Source organism: Bos indicus, chromosome 17, assembly GCF_029378745.1.
Source record: "Bos indicus isolate NIAB-ARS_2022 breed Sahiwal x Tharparkar chromosome 17, NIAB-ARS_B.indTharparkar_mat_pri_1.0, whole genome shotgun sequence".
Classification (NCBI taxonomy): Eukaryota; Metazoa; Chordata; class Mammalia; order Artiodactyla; family Bovidae; genus Bos; species Bos indicus.
In genome coordinates, this window is record NC_091776.1 from 72,829,135 (window position 1) to 72,850,538 (window position 21,404).

Here is a 21,404-nt window from a genome sequence, read left to right on the forward strand (position 1 = left end):
TTCCCTCCGCTGAGCTGGGGTGGCCCTGCAGGAAGCGTGCAGGGAGAGCAGGGCAGGCAGGCAGGCAGGCAGCGGCACGGGGAGGAGGCCCCACCCTGACGCAGAACCCAGAAGGGACGTACCGGGCATGCAAGCTAGACCCAAGAGTCGACAGGCTGAGGCCTGGCGTCCCCCACAGCGTCCACCAGCCTGACCGCAGGCCTGCTGGGCCCGGGCGGAGGAGCCTTCCTGCTGGGGTCGGGCTGCAGCGGGCGGGCAGCGGGCAGGCGGGCGTTAGAGGCAGAACGCAGCAGGTTAGTATGAGCAGGCGGGTGGGAGCTGGGCAGGTCAGCAGGGCAGGGGTGTGTGCCAGGGGAGGGCTGAGCGCCAGCGGGGCTGGGGGACAGAAGAACAGGCGCAGAGCAGGCGGCGCTGCCGTGGGGGCGGGGCTGAGGAGGGAGGGTGCGTGTGCAGCCTCGAACTGGACCGGTGCCCGGCTTCCCCAGCCAGGAGAGCCACAGCCCCGCCCCAGGCCCCGCCCCGGACACGCCCAAGGCCACTCACTTTCAACGGCTCCTTCTCAGAGGTCTCCCCCGCTGGGTCACTGCCTCGAGGCCTACGCTCCCTCCTGTCCATGGTGGAGTAGCCGTCTGCTGGGCGGAGGCAGAGGGGACCCTGAGGCAGGCACCGAGGTGTGGCTGTCCCTCAGCGCCCAGGGTGTATCTGGGGAGGGCGTCCGCCTGGACTGCGCGGAGCCGGGTCTTCTCATCTGTCCCCACTCCCCCTGCTGGCCCCCCGGCCCACAGCTCAGAGCCCTCCAGCCGCCATCAAGTGGCAGACCAGATTGGCTGGACAGTGACCCCTCCCTGGCTGGCCCGCCCCTCGCTCCCTGAGCACCCCTAAGCCAAATCACTTTTCTAACCACCCCTCCTTGGAAGGCCCTCCCCACACAGAGCAAACAGCCTGCACCTGCCCGCACCTGGACCAAGCGCCTCCATGGGGATCATGTCCCGGCCACCTGGCTTCTCACCGTCTGCAAGGCATGAGCGTATGGGTGGCTGGCTGCAGGTGGTGGCGGGGGCCCAGGCCTGGCCTCAGCCACTCTGGGTACCCTGTCACCAACATTTGCTCCCTGGCAAAGCCGCCCCCAGCTTGGTGCCAAGGTGAACGCCCGGGGGGTAGGGGGTGCGAAGAGTGGGGGCCATCCTCCTGGAGGAAGGCCCACCTCCCTGTAGCCCTCGGCCGGGAGAGGGGCACAGCTGAACCTCGGGATGAGCTCTGGCCCCATACTCACCCAGGCTCTTTTCCACCAGCGGCAGCGTGCTGTCGTCCAAGCCTCCCGGACTCGGGGCTGCCCTGGGGCCCCTGGCATTAGCAGCGGCTGACTGCGGCGGGGGAACACATAGCAGACGGCGTGGGTCGGGGCGCTGCCACAGGAGACCAGGCCTGGCGAAGTGAGAAGGGGCGGGCGGGCCTAACCTGGAAGCGCGCCTTGCTCCAACCGTCCTTCTGGAGGGCGCTGCGCAGCTCCTTGTAGCTCCACACGGTCTGCAGCACGTGCGACGCGGCCTTCGCCTCGCGCACCGATTGGCTGCGGCCCAGGCGGGATCAGCTTCTGCCTGGACCGCCCCGCCCCGCCCACTCACCTGGCCCCTCCTACTCCGCCCCCCACAGGCCCCGCCCACCCACCTGGGGCGCCCCCCCCACTCCGCCCACGCACAGGCCCCGCCCACCCACCCGGGGCCCCCTCCCGCTCCACCCACCTAGGCCCCGCCCCAACAGGCCCTGCCCCGCCCCTCCCGCGGCCACGCCTGCACCCACCTGGAGGCGCCCAGTGCCACCAGCGCGGGCACGCCGCGAGCTTGCAGCAGCGAGCGCGCGTTGTCCAGACTGTCGGACACGATCTCGTGGATCGTGTTGAGCACGGCCACCACTGTGTCCTCCTCCAGGCGGACACCGGGCCGGGCGGGCGCCTGCGCGCTGCGCACGTTTCTCACAAGCTCGGCCATGGCGTAGCTCCCTGCGGGCGGCGGGCAGCGGGCTAGGGTCGGTGAGGCCGCACCGGCGGGGTCGGGGGGCCCGGGCCCCAGACCCCCGTGCCCGCGCTCACCGATAAGGTCTTTGTTGCGCCGGTCGAGCGAGAGGTTGCGCAGGGCGATGGCGACGGCGCGCACCACCTTGTCGGTCTCCGACTGCAGCAGCTCCACCAGCACCGGCAGCCCGCGCTCCTTGCGCACCGCGGCGCGGATGTACGTGGCCCACTGCGGCGGGGGGCGGCGTGCTCAGCTGGGGCCGCGTCGCGCGCCCAGCGGCGCCCTGACCGCCCCTTCGAGCCGGACCGCCCTCCCGCTGCGGACAAAGCCCGCCCCAGCAGCTCCACCCCGAAGCCTCCCTGCCCCGCGGGGCCTCTCTCACCACCCAGTTCCCGGCGCTGAGGTTCTGCAGGGCGCCGGCCGCGGCCTCCAGGGTGTTGAAGTTGCGGCTCTCCGTCAGGAGGGACAGGTAGAGACGCACCACCTCGGGCTGGTACAGCAGCTCGAAGCCTGGGCACGGAGTGCCCCCGCCGCGGTCACGCATGCCGCCCGTCACCCTCCCATCCTGGGCGCTCCCGGGGCAGCGAAGCTGGGGCCCAGGGCGGCTATGACGTCACCGGGGGACGTTCCGCACCCACGTGATCACCCCTTAGCTGCCCGAGAGGAAAAGCCTTCCCATTTCACAGAGGAAGCAACGGAGGCTGGGAGAGGTCACGGACCCGGCTTAGGGGTGTGGGGCGTGGGCAACAGCCAGGACTGCTCCCCTAGCAACAGGACTCAGACTGCCTAGCAACAGCCCCCACCCGCGCATCCTATGTTAGAGGCCTGCCCTCCAAGACACAGCGGCTCAACCCCTACTGGCGCCGCCTCAATGGAGGCCCCAGCCCAGCAGCAGAGTCGCTCCACTGTGCTCCACGGCGGAGCGGGGAGAAGCCTGCCAGATCTGCCCCACACTGCGGCCTGTGTCCCTGGGCATCACCTCCATCCCCCGTCCCTCACCCTGCGTGTCATCAGCCCCTCCCCAATTCTGCCCCAATGTGCCAGGGTGCTCTGGACCAGCCTCCAAACTGGGCCTGACCTGGTGCCTAGGCTGGCAAAGGCGGCTACTGGTTAGCCCTGCCCTTCGCTGAAGACCCTCGCTGCCATCCCCACCCACTCCTCCATGCCTCACTCCTATACCTGCCTGAAGTTACCTTGGCACAGACCCTGATTCCCAGCCCTGAGCAGATGGCCAGAAGCTGGCACAGTCCTCTGGGAGCCCCACCCCTGTGGGCCTCAGTTTCCCCACTGGCCCCCAAGGCCCTTCAGGCCAGCTCGGTGGCACAGAACTTCACTCCTGGACCGGCCTGGCCTCTGCCTCCCCACACTCACCCTTGGCAGCCTCAGTGCGCTTGGGCAGGTCCAGGGTGTCCGAGTTCTGGTCCATCTCTCCATCCCGCTTCCCTGGAACAAAAGGGCAGTGGAGGGTGAGATGGAGCCTGCAGGGCACAGGCGTGTATCAGGTGCGGCCCAGAAGACACCCCCACGTCAGAGACGGGCACCAGGAGGCTGGAGCAGGGTGCTGTCCCGAGTTCAGCCAGACGTGTCGGCCCAGAGTGCAGTGGGGGCCAGGACTCGTCTCCCACTGGGTGCTGGGAGCCGCGCTTCAGATCGCCCCACAGCCTCCTTGGGGTCCCAGGGCATGAACTCAGGGGCCAGCAGCCCAGGCTGGGCAGGGAGGTGCAGATGGGGCAGTGAGGCCTGGTGGGGGCAGGGCGCGCCAGGCTGTGGTGAAGCAGGCCTGGGGCGAACAGTGCCACTCACGGCGGCCGGGCCCGGCCCTGGGCGCTGGCAGCCAGGAGATGCCCCCCTAACCTGCCAGCCGAGGGCCAGTTCACCACCTCCCAGCTCCTCCACCCAGGCTGGACCCTCTTCCTCATGGAAGGCAGAGCTGAGACCAGACGGCCAGGGCTGGCTCTGCCTAGCCTCCTGGGGCCTTTGCGTGCTCCCGCTGTCTGCGCCACGCCTCACCCGCTCCGTTGGAGGGCAGACTCTCTCCCCAGGGCCCTGGGGATGGACATGCCCGGCCCTGTCCACCCTGGGCTCCCTCCACCCAGGACCACAGCTGAGGTTTCACAGAGGGACAGCCCCTCAGCCTCCCAACCAGCCCCAGGCTGACATTCCTGCCGTTGTCATAGAGACGGCTGCCAGGAGAAGGGAGGGGCCTTCCTGCAGACGCAGGTCCTGTGGTTGTCATGGAGACAGCTGCCTGAGCAATGGGGGGTCCCTGGTGCCCACTGCGCCCGCCAGGCCTGCACGCAGGCCGAGCAGGGACTCACCTTGATGGAACCACTCTTCTGGGCGGCCGAGGAAGCACGGGAGAGAGGAGAGGAGCCTGAGCGGGCAGCACCCCATGCCCCCCCAGGATCGGGTGGGGGACGGGGAGTCTCAGCCCGATCACTCCTGGGGGAGCGACCCCACGGGCGACGGGGTCAGGAAAGGCCATGCGGTGTGCGGGTAAGGTCAGCACAGACCCCGGGCAGCCGCGCCGGAGGCAGGGATGGAGTGAAGCGGGTGGGTGCTACCCCCCCGCCCCAGGGTCCTCGGGCTCCCTGCCAACGCTGGAAGGTGGTGATGTCCAAACATGAGCCCCCAGAACCCTTCCTGGAGCTGAAGGTCTGGGTCTGGGCACCAAAGGAGACCACCGCACGGGTTCGCTCCTGCCTGCCCCTGGGTGCCCCGCTTGGCTCCCTGGCCGTGACCCCCGTGGGTGTGGAGGGCCTTCAGCTCGGCGGGCCTGGGATCCAAGAGCCAAACCCCGGTGCCGCCCACACACCTTTGGCCTTCTTGCCACCGAAGCAGCCGGCGTCCTCCCTGCTCCGGCGCTGGGCGCTCCCGGAACCACCCGGGGGCTCGGGCTCGGCCTCCTGGTACCTTTCGGCCCCCGGCACCTCCTTATGCACGTGGTAGGAGAGGTTCCGGACAATGCACACACAGTTCTCCACCGACTGTGGGGAGAGGGGGCATGGGGCGCTGACCCTCCCGGGGGCACGCCGCGGCCCGTGAAGGCGGGAGGGGCCGGGGCCCACTGGGGTGAGACTCAGGGATGCGTCTGAGGGGAGGGGAGCACCTCCCCGTCGTGGACCACGTGCCCACCCCCCTGCTGCCCGAGTGCTCCAGGGCTCCTATTCAGACCCCAGCCCGTTGTGGGGGCTACAAGTCCGGCCCTTCCCGGGGCTCCCTGCCTACCTTGTTGTCAGTGTCCTTCCTGCCCACGGCCGACTGCAGAGCGTGCAGCAGGGCGTCCACCAGCCCCTCACACTCGCGGAGCCGCCGCCGGGCCTCTGCGCCGTCTGAGCTCACATTCCTGGGAGGCCAAGAGCGAGCCTGTGGGCTGGCTCCTGTGGGGACTCTCCCCCCAGCCCTGGGGTCTTGTCTGCAGAAATGCCCACACACAGTCAGGGCTGCCAGCAGACGAGGGAGCCTGGCAGTGAATGGCAGACCGCGGGACCTGGGCCGGGGGCCCGCCTGCACCCACGTTGGGTGGGGGCTCCTCTGACTCCCAGAGGCCTGAGTCTGTGCAGCTCAGGGTTCTACCTCTCAGGGACCTCACAGGGGGTTACCCTGACGGACAGACAGGACCCAGGGGACCTGGATCTGCGAGTTCCAGCTCCCCGCCTGGCTGTGGCAGGGATACGTGGAGGGACACAGACGTGCAGAGCAGGCCCGTTCTCAGACCCTGACAAGCGCTGTGACCAGCTCTGAGACCGAGGCCTGGGTGGCCAGCTGCCTTGCACGTTATCCGGGACACGGGGATGTCCCCAGGGCACAGGCCAGCTAGGCGCCTGGGTCCCGTCTCCTGGGCAGGGAAGAGCCCCGGCAGCCTTGAGGGCCCGCACCTCAGGCAACCTGACGTGTTCTTGAAGACGGTTGTCCACTCGGCGTCCCGTGGCTTGGAGTCCTCATTGGGCTCCGGCTCCCAGCCCGAGTTCGGCACGATGACCTCGTGGGTCAGCGTCTGCAGGCCATGGTCGATGATGACCATCTTCAGGGGCTCGTAGGATGACAGGTTCCAGAGCGTGCCTGTGAGCACCATCGACCCGCCTGGGCTGACCGCAGGCTCTGTCTGCCCTTCCTCCCCAGAGGGCCAGCTCAGGGATCCCCTCCTCAACCAGCTCAGCCCAGCTCACACCAGCCATGGTGAGAGGCTGTGGGCACTCTGGCGTACAGGGGAGGGGAAGGAGCCCCCAGGGGCCGGGACACGGGAGGGGCTGGCAGGTGCACCCCTTCCCAGCCACCCAGGCAGCTGGGACTGTGCTCCAGGGTCAAGAGGTGGTCTTCACGTGACCCGCACCCAGCCACGGGCCCACCACTTCCCAGGAGGACCAGGGAGGGAGGGGTGGAGGAGTCGTGGTGGGGAGCTGGGGGCCGGGGCGGGCGCCTCACCTGTGACAAGCTCGCGGACTTCGCTGTCCCGCGCTGCCCGCAGCAGGCGCACCAGTGCGGGCACTCCGCCACAGTCCCGGATGGCGGCCTTGTTGTCGGCGTCCCGGCCGTAGGAGAGGTTCCGCAGTGCCCCGCAGGCGCGGCGCCGCACTTCCGCCCGCGGGTGGTCCAGCAGGGCCACGAGCAGCGGCAGCCCCCGCAGCTGCCGCACGCGCCTCTTGACGGCCTCGTTCTCGAAGCACAGGTGCTGCAGGTAGGCGGCCGCGTTGGCCTTCACGGGGTCCACGGGGTGCCGCAGCATGGCGAGCACCTCGGGCAGCTCGGGGTCCCGCCAGCGTGGCTCCTTGCGGGCACTGTCTGCCGAGGGCGAGCGCCGCACCACCCGCTCCAGGCTGCCCAGGCTGCCGCGTTCCGGCTGCGCCAGGGGCGCCGCGGTGGCGGGGAAGGGCGGCCGCTCCTCCATCAGCTCGCCGCCGTCGTCCACCACGTCCTCGTAGGCCCTGGGCGAGAGAGCACGCGCGTGACCATCCCCTCGCGGCTGCGGCCCTGCCCCCAAGCAATCGCACTGGCTGTCGGGCAGGTTGTCCCCAGACCCGGGGAGTCGCTCACTCCCGCCACCAGGCAGACCCCCGACTCCCAGCAGAAACCTGGTGTTTCTGTGAAACACCAGGATGGGGTCCCACCTCCCGCGAGGCCCAAGTGCACCCCCCTGCACACAGCCTTGCTGGTAGGACCACGTGAGGGGCCACCAGGCCCGGGGTCAGATGTCCAACCCCCTTCCAGGTGACGGGCTGCGGCTGGGCAAGTGTCTCGCCTGTGGGCATGTTCCCACTCGCAGATGGAGACGCTGAGAGCGGGAGAGACAGAACCAGAAGTGCCGGCGGGAAGGGAAGGGCCGGGGCTTGGGTTCTGGGCACCCCTGTGCAGGGGCAGGCGTCTGGCCCAAGCTCAGACAGACGCCCTGAGTTCGTATCTCCGGGGCCATCTAGCTGAAGCGGGGGCGGGAGGTGCCGGTGCTTCACCAGCTTCTCTGACTCCTGACCTGCACGAGGGGACCCAGTGCAGCCCCCCAGGCCTGAGCCCGCCCTTGCCGCTGTCCCCGAGAAGAGCCAAGGCCGATCCCGCAGCGAGACTGCCCAGGTGGTACCCTGGCACGGGGCGCAGGGCGGACTTCTTGGAGGTGGCGGCAGGGCACAGGGCTCACCTGGAGCGCAGGCCCCGCCCACAGTCCGGCCTCCTCCGCGCGGCGGTGCAGTAGTCCGGCTCCAGCTCAGGGGCCCCTTCTTCGTCGGCTGCCAGGCTGCGAGCGTCGTCCTCCAAGCCATACGGCTCCGCCTGGAACCGCTCGGGCTGTGAGCGGCTGGCCGGCGGCCCCGGCTCCGGCCCTGGCCCCACAGGAAAGGCCTCCCGGCGGCTGGGCAGGGTGAAGCAGCCATCGCCGGGGCCTGGGCCTGGGGGGCCTCCGCGTGGGGGCCGGACGCCCAGCCCTCGAGACAGGCTTCCGTAGCCGGGGACGTCGCGGGGCTCGTCGGGAAAGCCGCCCCCGCCGCCGAGGCAGGTGCGGGAGAGCGTGGCCGCTGGGCCGCCCCCACGCAGCAGGAAGTGCCGGTCCAGGGGGCCGTCGGTGAAGGGGCCCAGGGGGGGCCCTCCGTCCAGCAGGGGGAGGCCGTCGGGGCCCACGGGCACCTGGCGCAGGGTCCTCGTGGTCACCGTCTTGACTGTCTTGGTGACCTGGTGGGCAAGGGGGTGGCCGGTGGGCGGGCAGCCTGGGAGGCCAGGGCGGCTCGGCCCTGCGCCCTACGCCGGGTGGACACGCAGGAGGCGGGGCGCCGTGTACCTTGGTCTCCGTGCGGCGCGTGGTGCCGTCTTCCGACGTGACGATGGACACGTGGGAGGTGGGGGTGCCCGGGTCCTCTTCCACCGTCACGGTCTCCTCCAGCACCTCGGGCGCCTCCGGCATCGTGGCCAGTGAGGCCTGGCTGCCCGGGCTCTGCTCCTGGGCGAGGGGGCAGGTGTCGGCAGGACAGCCCCGAGCTCACCATCCCTGGGCACGGACGCCTCCCCGCTCTCCTGCCCCAGGCCCATCTCAGCCGGGGCGGCATGTTCCTGCCTCTGACAGCGGAGGGGCTGGTCACCCGCTTCCGGGTGGGGAGGATTCCTGAGGGCTGAGCGAGTGGGTAAAGCCCGGCTCCCCACGTGGTGGGCAGCCTTGCGGGGGGGGGGGGGGGGGGGGGGGGGGTGGCCTTCGTGGGGGCTGTGCGGCTGGGCTGCTGCTGTTCCTGGAGACCCAGGCGCCAGCGGGACACTCATGATCCCTGGTGGGTCTACCTCCCTGCCCACCTCAGAGCGCAGAGGGTGGCAGGTTCTGCACTGTTCACTGGCTCCTGGAGGCCACACCCAGGCTCCCGCCACCCCCCAGGGCCTGCGGACGCCCTCGCAGGACAGAAATACCCAGTTCCCAGAAAACCCTGCGCACCCGGAGCAACAAAATACCCTGGGTCCTTCCGGCCGGATGCTCAGGGCTGCTGTGTGGGCAGTGCCTCCCTCGGTCCAGGGGCCGGTGCCCGCTCCCCGAGACCTGGTGCCAGGTCAGAGCCTAGAGAGGCTGGATCCAGGCCAGCGGGGCCCAGCCGACCCCGGAAGGGAGCCCTGGTGTCCCCTTCCTACACCCTTCCCCAGTCTCCCCAGCCGGGCCCTTAGCTCTCAGCACCCCTTGCCAACATCCCCGCAGACAAGACAGCGCTGCACAGAGGCGCTTCTGAAGGCCACGGGCCTGCGGGTCAGACTTTCTTGAGGGTAAACTGAGGCCCACAGAGGCCAGGCCAGCCCACAGCACGGCTGGGCCGGATCCCTGCCGTGCCGAGCAGCACGAGGTCCCCCCTGCCTGCACCAGCACCCCAGGACCAGCCTCTGGCCAGGAGGGGCAGTGGCTGAGATCCAAGCCCTAGTGGGTGGCACAGGGGCGCACACTCCTGGGTCAGCAGGAGGCCAGGCCCTGTTCCACGGCGAGACCCGTACCCTGATGGGTGGGGTCCCGTCCTAAAGGAACGCGTGTCCCCCAACTGCACACAGTGCTGGGGTCGGGGCCTCCTCGGGGTCCAGGGGGAGCCTGAAGGACTAGCCCACAGGCTCTGGTGCCAGGGGCTACGGAGCGCGCCCCTCCTCCAGAAGCAGAGCCCTGAGGACGGGTGTGGTTTTATAAAGTGATGCTGAGGCCTGTCGGAGGACAGAGTGTGAGCAGGATGTGTGCGCTGCTAACAGGACCCCAGAGCCCCGGGAAAGGCTTCCCGGCCATACATCACCCCTCGCGGGCCTCAGCCCGGCAGCACCTCCACGGTCCTAGAGAGCAAGTAGCATGTCTGCCGGGGTCCCGGTCCGGAGGAGGGAGGCCGCCCCCCAAGGAAGAGAAGCAGGTGGAGGCCTGGGATGGGGACATGGGCGGTAGGCCCAGCAGAGTGGCCTGGCTCTTGTCTGAGGGCCCTGGGGAGCCAGGGAGGTGCAGGGGCAACCCACAGACCCTCAGCACCCCCGTCCCCTGCATCTGCACTGGTCAAGGGAGGGGCATGAGTGTGGCAGGCAGTGGGCACTCTGCTGGCACAGGGGGCCAGGGGCCGGCAGGCCGCAGGCTATGACGCCAAGAGGAGGGAGGGCAGGGACTCCAAGACCTGTCGTGGGAGGGCCCTGGGGAGGTGTGCGTAGACTTGCATACGTTAACTCTCTCCGAGAAGAGGTCCCGCCCCACTGGGCTCGGGCTTCTGGGAGGGCACAGGGGGTGCACCCCTTGGGTCTCAGTGCCACTGGTGCCTGGCTGCCCAGCCTGTAGACACTGTGCAGTGGGGGGCTGAGGGTGTGGGGTCCAGGGGAGCCAGGAGCCCAGGAAGGCCTGGCGGCCCTGTGGCAGCTCCCACGAACACCAGCCCAGGCAGCCCGGCAGCGGGATCCCGAGGCCCTAAGAGCCCCCGCTGGCAAGTGACCTCAGGGAGCTAAAAATGGCGATGACTTCACCGGGGCAGGCGGGCAGGGAGGCGGCAGCCTGAGTCAGCCAGGGAGCATGGGGAGGCCTGGCCCCTGTACACACGCCTGGGCACACGCATGCAGACAGGGACCTGGACACACATGTGCACTCACACACGCGTGCGAGAGCACCCAGCCCGGTTCCCGGGCTCTCCCAACAGCACCTATCACCCACACCCCCATGATACCACCCCCCGCCTTCTACCTGTGCCTCCAGGCTCCCTCAGCACCCCTGGCGTCCACCACAGGGACGGTAGGAGCCCGTAGGTGGGGGAGCTAAGGCCTGGGGGCCGCGGGGGCCCGAGGTCAAACCATGGCTGGTGCCTCCAAAACAGCTTTGGGATGAGGACGTGGGGTCACTGACTGACCTCCAGGACATGGTTGGCACTCACCAGAGGTTGCGGACCACCCTGCTTGCACCCCCGTCTGGCTCCAGGCCCTGCTCCAGGGCCCCGTGTCCTGTGTCCACCTACCCAGGCCAGCTGAGCCTCAGGGACCACCAGCCCTGCAGCCCCAGACCGCCCTCATACCCTAGACACGGAGCCCCCCAACCCCCATCCCGACAGTCCCGTCCACCGCCTCTCCACCCCGTCCTTGGCCCGGGCCCCACCCTTGCCTCTCACGCTGGGATAACCATCCAGCCTTCCGTCACCTCTCCCCTGAGCCCACGTCAGTTCCGTGGTCCTCCCGTCCATGGTGGCTGGGTCCACAGCCCCTGGGCCCGGCCCAGCAAGGGGCTGTGTCCAGGCCTGGGGTTTCCCATGAGCTCCTGGAGCTTGTGCACAGGGCCTGGTCCAGGGTGCCAAGCCAGGGGCCGGAGTGACCAGCACCCCACTGCTCTCAAGAGGGTCCCTAGGGCCCAGAGCTAGAGGGCCCTGGGCCGGCTACACACCTGGGCTCAGCTTCCTCACACGGAAACAGGAGGAAGCCAGGTGTCCAGGCTGTGGGACAGGGGGTAGCACCAGTCCTGCCTTTGTGACCAGATCTAGGGTGTGCAGGGCATAGAAAAGTGACCCGGGGGACAAGGCAAAAGCCCAGAGCAGCCTCTAGGGGCGCGTGCGGCGATGGCAGGAAGGCACAGGAGACAAGCACAGGCACAGCTGGGGGCCAGGACGGGGTCCCCGAGGCGCGGATCCACCCCCACTGCCTGCCTTCCCCGGAGGGGCACTCAGTGTCCGTCATGAAGACCAGGATGTGGGGTGCCCACGACCCCACTGGCACACACGGGATGGGTTACGGCCAATGTCCAGGCCCTGGAGTGCGAGATGGCTGCTGGATGAATGAACGGAAGGGGAGGATCGCCAGTCCCCTACCCTGCATGGCCATCCTGGTAGGGTCTAGGCCAGGCAGCGCAAGCCTCTGTCCCCAGGGAGCAAGTTCTTGGCCACTACAGAAGCCCTCTCCCGTCCTGCCCAGAGCGGCGGGCCCAGCCTGGCTGACTGGAAGCTCACCCCTCCACAGCAGCACTCCACCTGCGAGTGCACAGCCCCAGGCCAAGTAACCAGAGGACACAGGGTGGTGGGTGCCCTGCAGACTAGGGGAGCGAGCCTGTGGGCAACAGCAGGGTGGGCTTTCCCCTAACCCAGCTTCCCCGAGCCCAGCCCGCAACCATCAGCCACATGGTGGCCCCAGATGCCCTCGGCTCCCCTGAATTGGTCCCTCGGTCTCTGGAGCCAGCAGGCACCTAGCTGTCCAGCTGGGCAGGTGTCCAGACCCACCTTTTGCCTTTCCCCTCTGCCTCAGTTTCCGTGCCTGTAAGTGCACCACCCCACACACACTCTGAGCAAGCGTGCAGGCTATCCACCAGCCTTCCCCGGTGCTGGTGGTGCTCGGAGGTCACCCCCTCGCCTCTGCACGTGGGCAGGGCAGGCCCCCAGCCCTCACTCCACGTGCGCTGCCGCGGCAGACCAGCTTCCATTAGAATCCTGAAGCTCCTGCGCGGCCCCCCCAAGCCGGGGCCCTGGGAACATGGGGGAGGCGTAGCCGCGCCGCCCTCTCCAGACGCGGCCTCCCTCCTGCAGCAGAGGCGCCACTCCGGGAGGCCCTCCCACCACCCTGTCCCAGGCACCTGTCCGGGGCGCTGGCCGGGGTGCGCCCGCGGCCCCCCGCCTCCATGGCCCCAACCCCGGCCCGCTCTCCGCACCCCCGGCGGCGCGTCCACTCAGCCCCCACGCCCGGCCCCGGCCCCGGGGGCGCAGACAATAGCTGCCTCAGGCCGGCGGCTCCACAAACAAAAGCGGGTCCTCCCGGAGGGCCAGCGCCCCGCCCTCCGCCACCGGTCCCCGAGACGGAGCCCCCGCCCGGGACCAAGTTCCTTCCAACCTGTCTGAGTTCGGCCGGCATCGGGCCGGGCGCGGGGGACGCGGGCCGGCGGCGGCGGCGGCTGGACCGGGATCGGCTCCGGTGCCTCGGCCGCTCGGGTCGGGCTCGGCGGACTCGCTCCCGGCGGTCGGACCTGGCTGAGCGGCGGCTAGCGGCCGACGGGCGGGGCGGGGCGAGGCGACGAGGCGAGCGGCCAATCGGGCGGAGCCAAACTGGGGCGGGGCGGCGAACAGCCAATGGGGCGGGGCCAAGGTGGGTGGGGCGGAGCGAAACTGGGGCGGGGCGGAGAGCAGCCAATCGGATGGGGCGGCGCCCAGCGGGCGGGGTGGGCCGCAGCCAATCGGTAGGGGCGGCGCCCGGCGGGGGACGGGGCGGGGCGGGGCGGGGCAGGGCCGGGGTCGCCCTCCGCCCCCGCGGCCGGTCAGGGCTCCCGGTCCCCACGCCCCGGCCGCGGGGCTGGCATTTTCCCGCTGAGCCCTTCCTCGACCTCGGTTTGCTCCCAGTGAAAGCGCTCCCCACCCCTGCAGGTGGCCCAGAGGCCTCTGAGACTTGAGGTCCCCCGCTCTGGGTCCCCCAGCCGCTGAGCGGTGTCAGAGCAGACAGATCACAGAGAGGGGAGGGAGCATCACTGTTGGGTGGCTGGGTGAAGGCTGGCGGGCCTAGCTGGCCTCAGACCCTCTCCTCCCGCCTTTGATGTACTAAGCGGTGGCTGGGGTGGGGGCGGTTATCAGGGCTTCTGACCCGTCTGGGGGCTAACTCTCCGCCTGCAGCAGGCCACTCCCGGGAGTCTGGCTCCCCCTAAGGGAACACAGACCTGGGGGAGGTTCGGGGGGCTGGGCACGAGAGGGGGCCCTGGCCTGGGCTCTCTGCTTTCCACCCACTTCTCCCCAGACCCCCTGTCCCTTCCAAGTCACACCAGCACACGGGCCATGCAGCCAGCATGCTCAAGCTCTCTGGGTGTCCACTGCATGTCCTTCTAAGCCTCAGTTTTCCTTAAGTTGCTCCTAATCACTGGTCCCTGTAACTCGGAGCCACACGAGGCAGGAGCAGCAGACGGGACCACTGCCCTGAGAGAACCTGGACGCTTCGTGTGAGTAGATCCTTCTCCCAAATTTCACACTCGGCTGGTGCCACGGCCACACCCCCATCTCGGCCTGGCCTGCTGCTGGCCAGGTCCCTACAGGTGACTCCTGCCACACACACATTGGGTGAGGGCCAGCCCTGCTCCAGCCAGCCTGCTCTAGGTGTCCGGAGGAGGCCACTCTTTCTGCTGGACGATGAAAGGCCTGCAGTCAGGCCTACAGCACAGCCTTGGGGTCATGGCAGCCCCCACCCCTTGGCTCACCAGCCCCAGCCGCCTGCCTGGCCACCAGCCTCCAAGCTTCATAGACCTGGGCTCTGACCCCAAGGGCCAGGTCCAGGCAGCTGAGGGTCACAGGTGGCTCACCAGGCACCTCCTGCTGAGACGGGGCTGGGAAGCAGGTGCAGTGTGGAGGCCGCCAGGCCCAGCGGGCTACATGTGGCCTGGCCTCCCCAGTGTCCCCATCAGTCCTGCTAGTCTGATCTCAGCCTGAGAAACCATCTCCTGCCTAGAGACAGAATACCAGGGGCAGGGCTGGAGGGCCCCCGGTGGGAGGGGCAGTGGCCGGGGAGGGTGGTGGCCTTTCAGGCCAGGGCAGCTCCAGGCTATGGGAACGTCTTCCCACCGGGTCATCGACCCTCAGCGCACCCTCTGGGCTGGACGCCAGAGCCCTTTCTGGACTGGGAGGGCTGGAGCCTGGAAAGAGCACCCAAGAGTAACCTTGGGGTCATGGGCTGCCACTGTCCCCATGAGGCCCAGCCGGCTGTGTTGCTCCCCAAGTTTGGGGGTGCAGGCCTCACTGTCTGGAGTGGCCGGGGTCCAGGGGGCCACGGGGCGGCCCTCGTACCTAGACCCACTTGGCTTCAGCTCCAGCCTCTGTGAACCAGCTGTGCGGCCTCGTCAGCGCCAGCCAGCATGGAAAGAGTTGCCCAACGTGTCCGGTCTGTGGAGAGGTGTCTTTGGCTGTGACCACGGACCTAGCTGGGCTGTGCGTGCAGACTGCCCACCATCAGATGAGGACATCAAGGCTTGGGGAAGTCACTGGCCATGTCCCCCATCTGACCACGGGCCACTGCTTCTGAGTCCCACACACCCAGGCTGGGCAGCCGAGCCTGCTGGGCCAGTCTCGGCCCGGACCCGTACCCTGCTCCCTCTCTCTCTGGCCACAGGGGCCTCGGGTCCCCACTCTGCCAATGTGAGTCTGGCTCCCCTGAACCCTGCCAGCGCCCTGCCCTGCACCTCAGCCTGTCACAGCAACCTCCAGGCAAAGCGTTCCCTCCTCTGCCGACACCCCAGGAGCCAGCCCCCACCTGTGGTTTGGCAGTAGGGCACAGCTCACATGGGGAGGAGCCCAGGAGGCCGCACGGGACTGTCCATCCCCACTTCAGAGTTCTCAGGCCAGGAGCAGACCAGGCTCACTCCTCCTGGGGCGGTGCAGGGCGGTCGCCGTCATGCTCCAGGCAGCAGGCAGAGCCCAGCCTTACCTGAGCCTTCCTGGTGGCTGGCCTGCTGACGGACGCAGCAGCAGCGAAGGCAGGGGGACTCCGTGGAAGCCGAACCCTCTGCGTGCCCAGGCTGAGTGCTGAGCCGCCCAGAGGGGACCCTGCCCAGCCGCCTGGGCCCCGGGGCTCCCTCAGGCGGAAAGCGCCCTTCTGAGAGTATGGCTGTGTCCTGCCCCCTTGTCACATGATGTCCTGCACACCCAGGGGGGCCGGAATCCCACTCCCTTTCCCTCCCGAGGCCCCAGGAGGCCTCAAAATAAGTGGCTGCCTGCGGGCTTGTGGTCCACCGGGGTCCCGTTATTGTCTTCCCGCTGGGCCGAGTCCCAGGGCTAGTACCTGCAGAACCAGCTGTTGCCAGGCCATGGGCAGGGACTGCCCGCCGCCTGCGCCAGGCTGCTGGGCGCGCTCCAGCTGCAGGGCGACATGGCGCCGCTCCTGCTCCAGCGCCCGCGTCAGCAGCTCGAAGCGGGCCTCCTGCTCTCTCACCGAGGCCAGGATGGTGGCGGCCGAGCGCACGCTGCAGTCCTCCATGACCAGGGCGCCAGCTGCGGGCAGAGCAGAGCAAGTCAGGGTGCGGCCAGGGCAGGGGCCCAGGAAGGCGTCGTGGGCCCCCTGCCCACCCCACTCTCAGAGCACGTGACTCACGACCAAACCAGAGCGTGCAGCCCTCTGGAGAGACGCCACATTGATTAAATTCTAAATTAAAAGCCATTAATCCAAGGCTGGCCGGAAGCAGCCGGCTCCCTCCCCAGGGCGTGCGGGGCTCTGACCCAGGCTCCCTGCTTCCTGCCGGGCCTGGCAGAACTGTGGGCCCTGAGCCCACGGGGGAGGACTGGGGAGGGAAGGGAAAGTACGGAAGAGCAGGCGTGACCAGCTCTCAGACCTCCCAGGTCCTCCGCTGACCAGGGCACCCGCCAGCTCACCACAGCCTCGCGGCCCCCGCGCAAGCCCAGCTCAGAGGTGGACGCTGGGGCCTGGAGAGCATGGGAGGCCCCTCTGTGGCCACAGGAATGGCCCGGCGGGCCCAGGGCGCCAGCGCACAGGGAGTGGGAAGCCGCCCCGCGGCCGCTGGGTGCCCCAAAAGGGTCAAATGAGCTGCTCACAGGCCCAGGTTGTGCTGGCCGCGAGGACAGAGCCCAGGGAGGAGAGTCAGCCCTGGGCTCGGCTTGTACCAGCGCGGCTGGGCTGGGGGCATGGGCACACCTCAGAGACACCCCCATGCCCATGACAGATGGGCAGAGCACGGCCCCATGAGGGAAGAGGCCAGCAGGGCCCCAGAGCTGGCCTTTGCCTGCCCAGCGCCTGTTACGCCAACGACACAGCAACCAGCTGAACTACCAGGACAGCGGTTGGCGCGGGCCGCGGGCCACTGCAGGCCATGCGTTTTTAAGCTGGACCGAGAAACTGTGACGATGCCTCCCCGGCAGATTCAGGGGAGAGGTGGGCACCAGGCTCACCTCCCTGCTGGCCCGGGAGGCCTGGGGGCTGGGAGTGTGTGCCCTGTGGGACTGCGGTGACCTTCGCCCTCCTGCCTGGCCAGCACCTTCCCTGCCCCCGTCCACTAGTGAGGGCCTCGCACTGCCCACCGGGCACACCCCCGCCCAGACCCTGACCCCAGCGTCCTGAGTCCTGGGTGCAGGTTGCTCATGGGGATGGGGGATGTCTAGCAGGAAGACAGGGACAGACACACCGTCCAGAGACCACCTCGCCTGTCCTGGGGCGGGTGACCAGGCTGACCACCCCTGGGAGGAGCCCCGGCTGGGTGGAGAGATGGAAGGGCAGGAAGCAGGTGGAAGGGAACGCAGGGGAGCAGTGAGGGGAGCATGGAGGAGCAATGAGGGGAGCACAGAGAGCGATGAGGGGGAGCACTGAGGGGAGCATGGAGAGCGATGAGAAGGAGCACTGAGGGGAGCACAAAGAGCGGTGAGGGGAGCACAGAGGGGAGCACCGGGGAGCACTGAGGGGAGCACAGGGGAGCATTGAGGGGAGCACAGGGGAGCACTGAGGGGAGCATGAGGAGCGTTCAGGGGAGCACGGAGGAGCATTGAATGGAGCATGGGGAGGGGTGAGGGGAGCACATTGAGTGATGAGGGGGAACACTGAGGGGAGCACTGGGGAGCAGTGAGGGGACATGTGGATGCTGCAGGGGGGCGGGGGTGTGGGTGGGTTTTGAGGGGGCAGTTCGGGGAGGAAGGGAGGCTGGCCACGGCATGAGGGGGCGGGCAGCCGGGGGCCTGAGTGGGTGGGCAGGGGTGAGGTGGACACCCCCCCTGGGGCTCCCAGCTGGCCGGGACAGCACTGTGGCCAGCCCTTGCTCCCCCAGGAGGGCATGGGTGCCCAGAAGGACTGGCGGGGCACTGACCATCCCCGAAACCGTGCCTGCACTCGGGCATCTGTCTTTGTGCTGAGCCAGCCGCTCCTCCTCCTCACAGGCCCGGCCAAACCCGGCTCCAGAAATCAAATTATGGGGACGGAGTCCAGTCTGGGCTGAGGAATTAGAGGAATTTCCGATGGGTCAGGCCGGCGGGGAGGCGGGCAGGAGGCCGGGGCTCCAGGGCCCTCCCCTCGCGCGAGGCCTGCTCCCCAGCAGGCCTGCTCCCCGGCGCCCCTGACCTCTGCGAGGGAAGGACAGGGCTCTGCTTCCTCACTGGCCCCTTCCTCCGGGCGCGAGGGGAGTGGGCCGCAGCCCACCGCCTGGGAGGGCGCCGTGTTGCCCTGGCCCCGTGAGGGCCTGCCTTCACCCCGCTGCCCCGTGGGGATCAGAGGGCGCCCTCAGCCCTGGGGAGAGCTGCTGGCCGAAGCCACGAGGACGGTGCGGCGCTACGGCCAGGTGGGGTCCGCACCCGCCCATCATGGCGAGGCCCGCGGGGTCACCCGGAGCTGATGCAGGGCTGGGAGCAGGCCTGGGTGGGAAGAGACTGTCCTCGACCATAAGACCGTGGAAGAAACTGCAGAGGAGAAAGGACTGGCTCGCCTTCGCGAGAAGGAAGGGTTTCTGAACATCCAGAAAAAGCGCCTCTGGATGAGGTTGTCCTTGGTGGAGTGAGTGCTCAGACGGGAGCCGCTGGGCCGCACGCCTACCACCGCGGAAGCCAGGCAGGCTCATGGGACACACGCCATCGCTCTCCACTGTTGGTGTGTTTCCAGTTTTCCACGATAGGCAGTAGGAAGAAAACCACAAGACTGAGATACTGTCGACATGCGGGAACCAAGGGTTCACAATGTCCAGTAGACAAGTGACCCCCGTCATCTACACGGTGCCCGGAGGAGCCTGCAGAAACCAACACCCAGCCCAAGAGCAAAAAGGACGCCTGCCAGGGGTCCTAGGCTTCCCTGGTGGCTCAGCTGGTAAAGAATCCACCTGCAGTGCAGACCCCGGACGACCTCTGGGTTGGGAGGATCCCCCAGACAAGGGAAAGGCTACCCACTCCAGTATTCTGGCCTGGAGAATTCCAAGTCCATGGGGTTGCAAAGAGTTGGACACGACTGAGCAACTCTCACTAGACCCCACTAGACCAGGTGTGTGGCCCAGCGATGCTGTGTGCAGGATGAGTGTGGAAATGGTCACACGCGCGCACATTAGCACATACACACGGGAAGAAGGGCACGTTGGCCGTGGTGGGGCTCTGGGTGGAGGGGTGCATGAACCACTGGCGTAGGCAGGAAGCGGGTAAGAGCTGGGAAGGAGGGTGCCCCTCCCCACAGCAGCCAGTAGGTGAGGGTGGGGCCTGGAAACTCGCCCCAGGGGCCCCGAGGGAAGCAGCCGCGTCTTCAGGGAGCTGGACGTCAGGCTGGACATCAGCTTTGCCCAGCAGAGGAGGTACCCTGCTGTCACCTGGGCCAGACACTGCAGGGGTGGGAGGTGGACACAGATGGCCCTTCGGTGACCTCCTCCTGCCCCCAGGCCGTCCCCATGAACACCCAGGAGCACCCACTGACTGCACAGAGGATGGCCGCTCTGGGCAGGGGCAATTCCTGAGGGCTTCCTGCCCCACACAGAGGGGGTGCCCGGGGCCTGGGCAGCACTGATCAGCCGCAGGGCAGGGGCCTACTGGACGGGCAGTCTGGGAGGACCGGAGGATGTGAGAGGCAGTTGCAGGAGGCCTGGGGGCAGGCTAAGGCAGGAATGCTTTCCGGGGCATGTGGAGCCTGAGGTCCGACATCCAACAGCCTAGGGCTGGGTCCAGGGCCGAGGCCTGGGAGCAGCCAGGGGGCCGCAGGCTGCACACAGCAGGGACAGGCCTGGCCCTGGCCAGAGGGTGGGTGAGCATGCCAGCTGCTGGGATGGGAGGCCTGGGACACAGGGAGCCCCCGTCAGACTCGAGAAGGGTCTTGGTCTGAGATTCCTGCTGGGGCGGGTTACAGACACATGCTCCGAGTCACGGGGCCTTGCCGCTCTGGGGAGACTTGGTGGACGGCTGCCCCCGCCCCTGCCCCAGACTCTGGCTGCGTCACAGCCTGAGGGCAAAGCCCGACAGGCTCTGAGCGGGGGCTGGGCGCTGAGGACCACCCCCTACCACGGTGTCTGCAGCAGCCAGTCCAGGGCCGCCCCAAGGGAGGGCAGGGCAGGGAGGCATGGGGCTGGTGGGCACACTGCTCTCTGCACCAGCAGCCCACCCCCTCCAGCCCGGCCACAAAAGGGGAGCCCACAGTGAGCTACGTTGGGGAGCGGCCTGTTGTCTGCATCGCCTGCCCCAGGGTCCCTCTGGGAGGTGGCTCCCCCACCCCCATTCCACCCTGGGAGAACCCCTCCGCACTGTGCTCTAGGTGGATGCCAGGCCGAGGCATTCCTAAGAGGGGACCAAACCGGGGGGTCCTGCTGGCCCCCAGGCCTGGAAGTCCAGCTCTTGCTTGCCCAGCAGCCAAGAGGTCACTGAGACTTCGATGAGCGCAGGGAGCCACAGCAGGGCAGCTGTCCGTCCAGGCCGAGGGCTGCGGCCCGCGTGCACTGGTGCCCTCTGCCCGGAACACCCCTTCCCCTCCAAGATGTAGGACCCCTTCTTCCCAGGCCCCCTCTGTCACCATGGCAACGCCCAAGCTTCCCCAAGAGGGACAGAGGCTCTTTGTGGCAGCACAAAGTCCCTTTGAGGGGCTTCAGCTCCGGGGAGCCTGTGGCCAGCAAATCTCTGGGGGACACGGTTGGGCCCGTCAGCCCAGCCCCCGCCCTGAGGCTGCAGAGCCAAGGGAGCCGGAGAGTCTGGTGGTTCGGGATACCACCCCCAGCACCGCTTGCTCACACAAGGGACCCTGGGGTGAGCCCCTGTCCCCAGGGGGGTTGCTCCCTGAGGGGGCCTGGGGACTTCCCATGGCCTCCCCACCTTTGACAGGAGACCTACTCTTCTTGGAAAAGGGGAGGGGATGGAGGCAGCAGGGAAGCCCCCTGCCGGACGGGAAGTCGGGTTCAGGACACAGTGGATGGTGTCCGAGACAGTGCAGGTCTGGGGCCAGGCTGGCCCTGTCCCCCGTCCCACCCCACCTTCACCTGCCTGCCCCGAGGGCGTGCAGCTGGGCCAGCCGGGTTGCCTGGGGCAGGCTTGCCGCAGCCAGGACCTCAGGACAGACTGGGGCAGGAGGGGGCCTTGCCGGGGAGGGGAGATGGGACCCCGGGGGCGGTGTGGGCCCAGTGTGGAGCCCCCCAGCGTGTTGCTTGGTCCCCGCTGCCCCCCATCCCCATGGGCCCCAGCCACCCTGGCCACTGCTGAGCAGGCACTTGGCAGTGCCCCGTGTGCCGGGCACCCTGCCCGGCAACCCTCCCTGGGTGACCTCAGTCTGACCCCTGCAGCTTTGCTAACCCAGCGCCCAGAGCAGGGGCCACAGCCTCGGGGGCAACACAGGGCCGCGCTGGTCCGGTCGGGTCGGTTCTCTGTGGGCAGACCCACACGGGGCAGGGGCACGGGCTGCCAAGGGGCGGCCCTCCCGGTCAGGGGTGGGGGCTCCTCACCCGCCTGGCCGGCTGCCCCGCCTGCATTCCTGGGAGCTGCTGACTCTTCTGGGCGCACGGACCTCTGTCAGCAGTCCCGGGCCCTCCCCCCACCAAGCCCAGCCCAG

At 68.7% G+C, this 21,404-nt stretch overlaps 1 protein-coding gene across 12 annotated transcripts in view; it reads right to left on the minus strand.

Annotated features, from left to right (window-relative positions):
• The window catches only part of ARVCF (ARVCF delta catenin family member), a 30,609-nt gene that overhangs the window by 822 nt on the left and 8,383 nt on the right, over positions 1-21,404 (minus strand). Inside the window, exons 2-18 of one of the 12 annotated variants that reach the window (XM_070770064.1) lie at positions 15,693-15,901; positions 8,275-8,433; positions 7,642-8,168; positions 6,438-6,937; positions 5,891-6,074; positions 5,241-5,358; positions 4,828-4,999; positions 4,331-4,348; positions 3,384-3,455; positions 2,395-2,522; positions 2,090-2,240; positions 1,801-1,999; positions 1,459-1,570; positions 1,274-1,364; positions 959-1,012; positions 544-632; positions 123-242 (exon numbers count right to left, since the gene is read on the minus strand). In XM_070770064.1, the coding sequence (XP_070626165.1) occupies positions 135-242; positions 544-632; positions 959-1,012; positions 1,274-1,364; positions 1,459-1,570; positions 1,801-1,999; positions 2,090-2,240; positions 2,395-2,522; positions 3,384-3,455; positions 4,331-4,348; positions 4,828-4,999; positions 5,241-5,358; positions 5,891-6,074; positions 6,438-6,937; positions 7,642-8,168; positions 8,275-8,433; positions 15,693-15,887 (2,877 nt within the window). In that variant the 5' untranslated portion in view covers positions 15,888-15,901 and the 3' untranslated portion in view covers positions 123-134. Of the gene's footprint in view, positions 1-122; positions 243-543; positions 633-958; positions 1,013-1,273; positions 1,426-1,458; positions 1,571-1,800; positions 2,000-2,089; positions 2,241-2,394; positions 2,523-3,383; positions 3,456-4,330; positions 4,349-4,827; positions 5,000-5,240; positions 5,359-5,890; positions 6,075-6,437; positions 6,938-7,641; positions 8,169-8,274; positions 8,434-12,773; positions 12,929-15,692; positions 15,902-21,404 lie in introns of those variants that run through there. The other 11 variants (XM_070770065.1, XM_070770073.1, XM_070770074.1 and 8 more) reach the window with 11 other exon arrangements.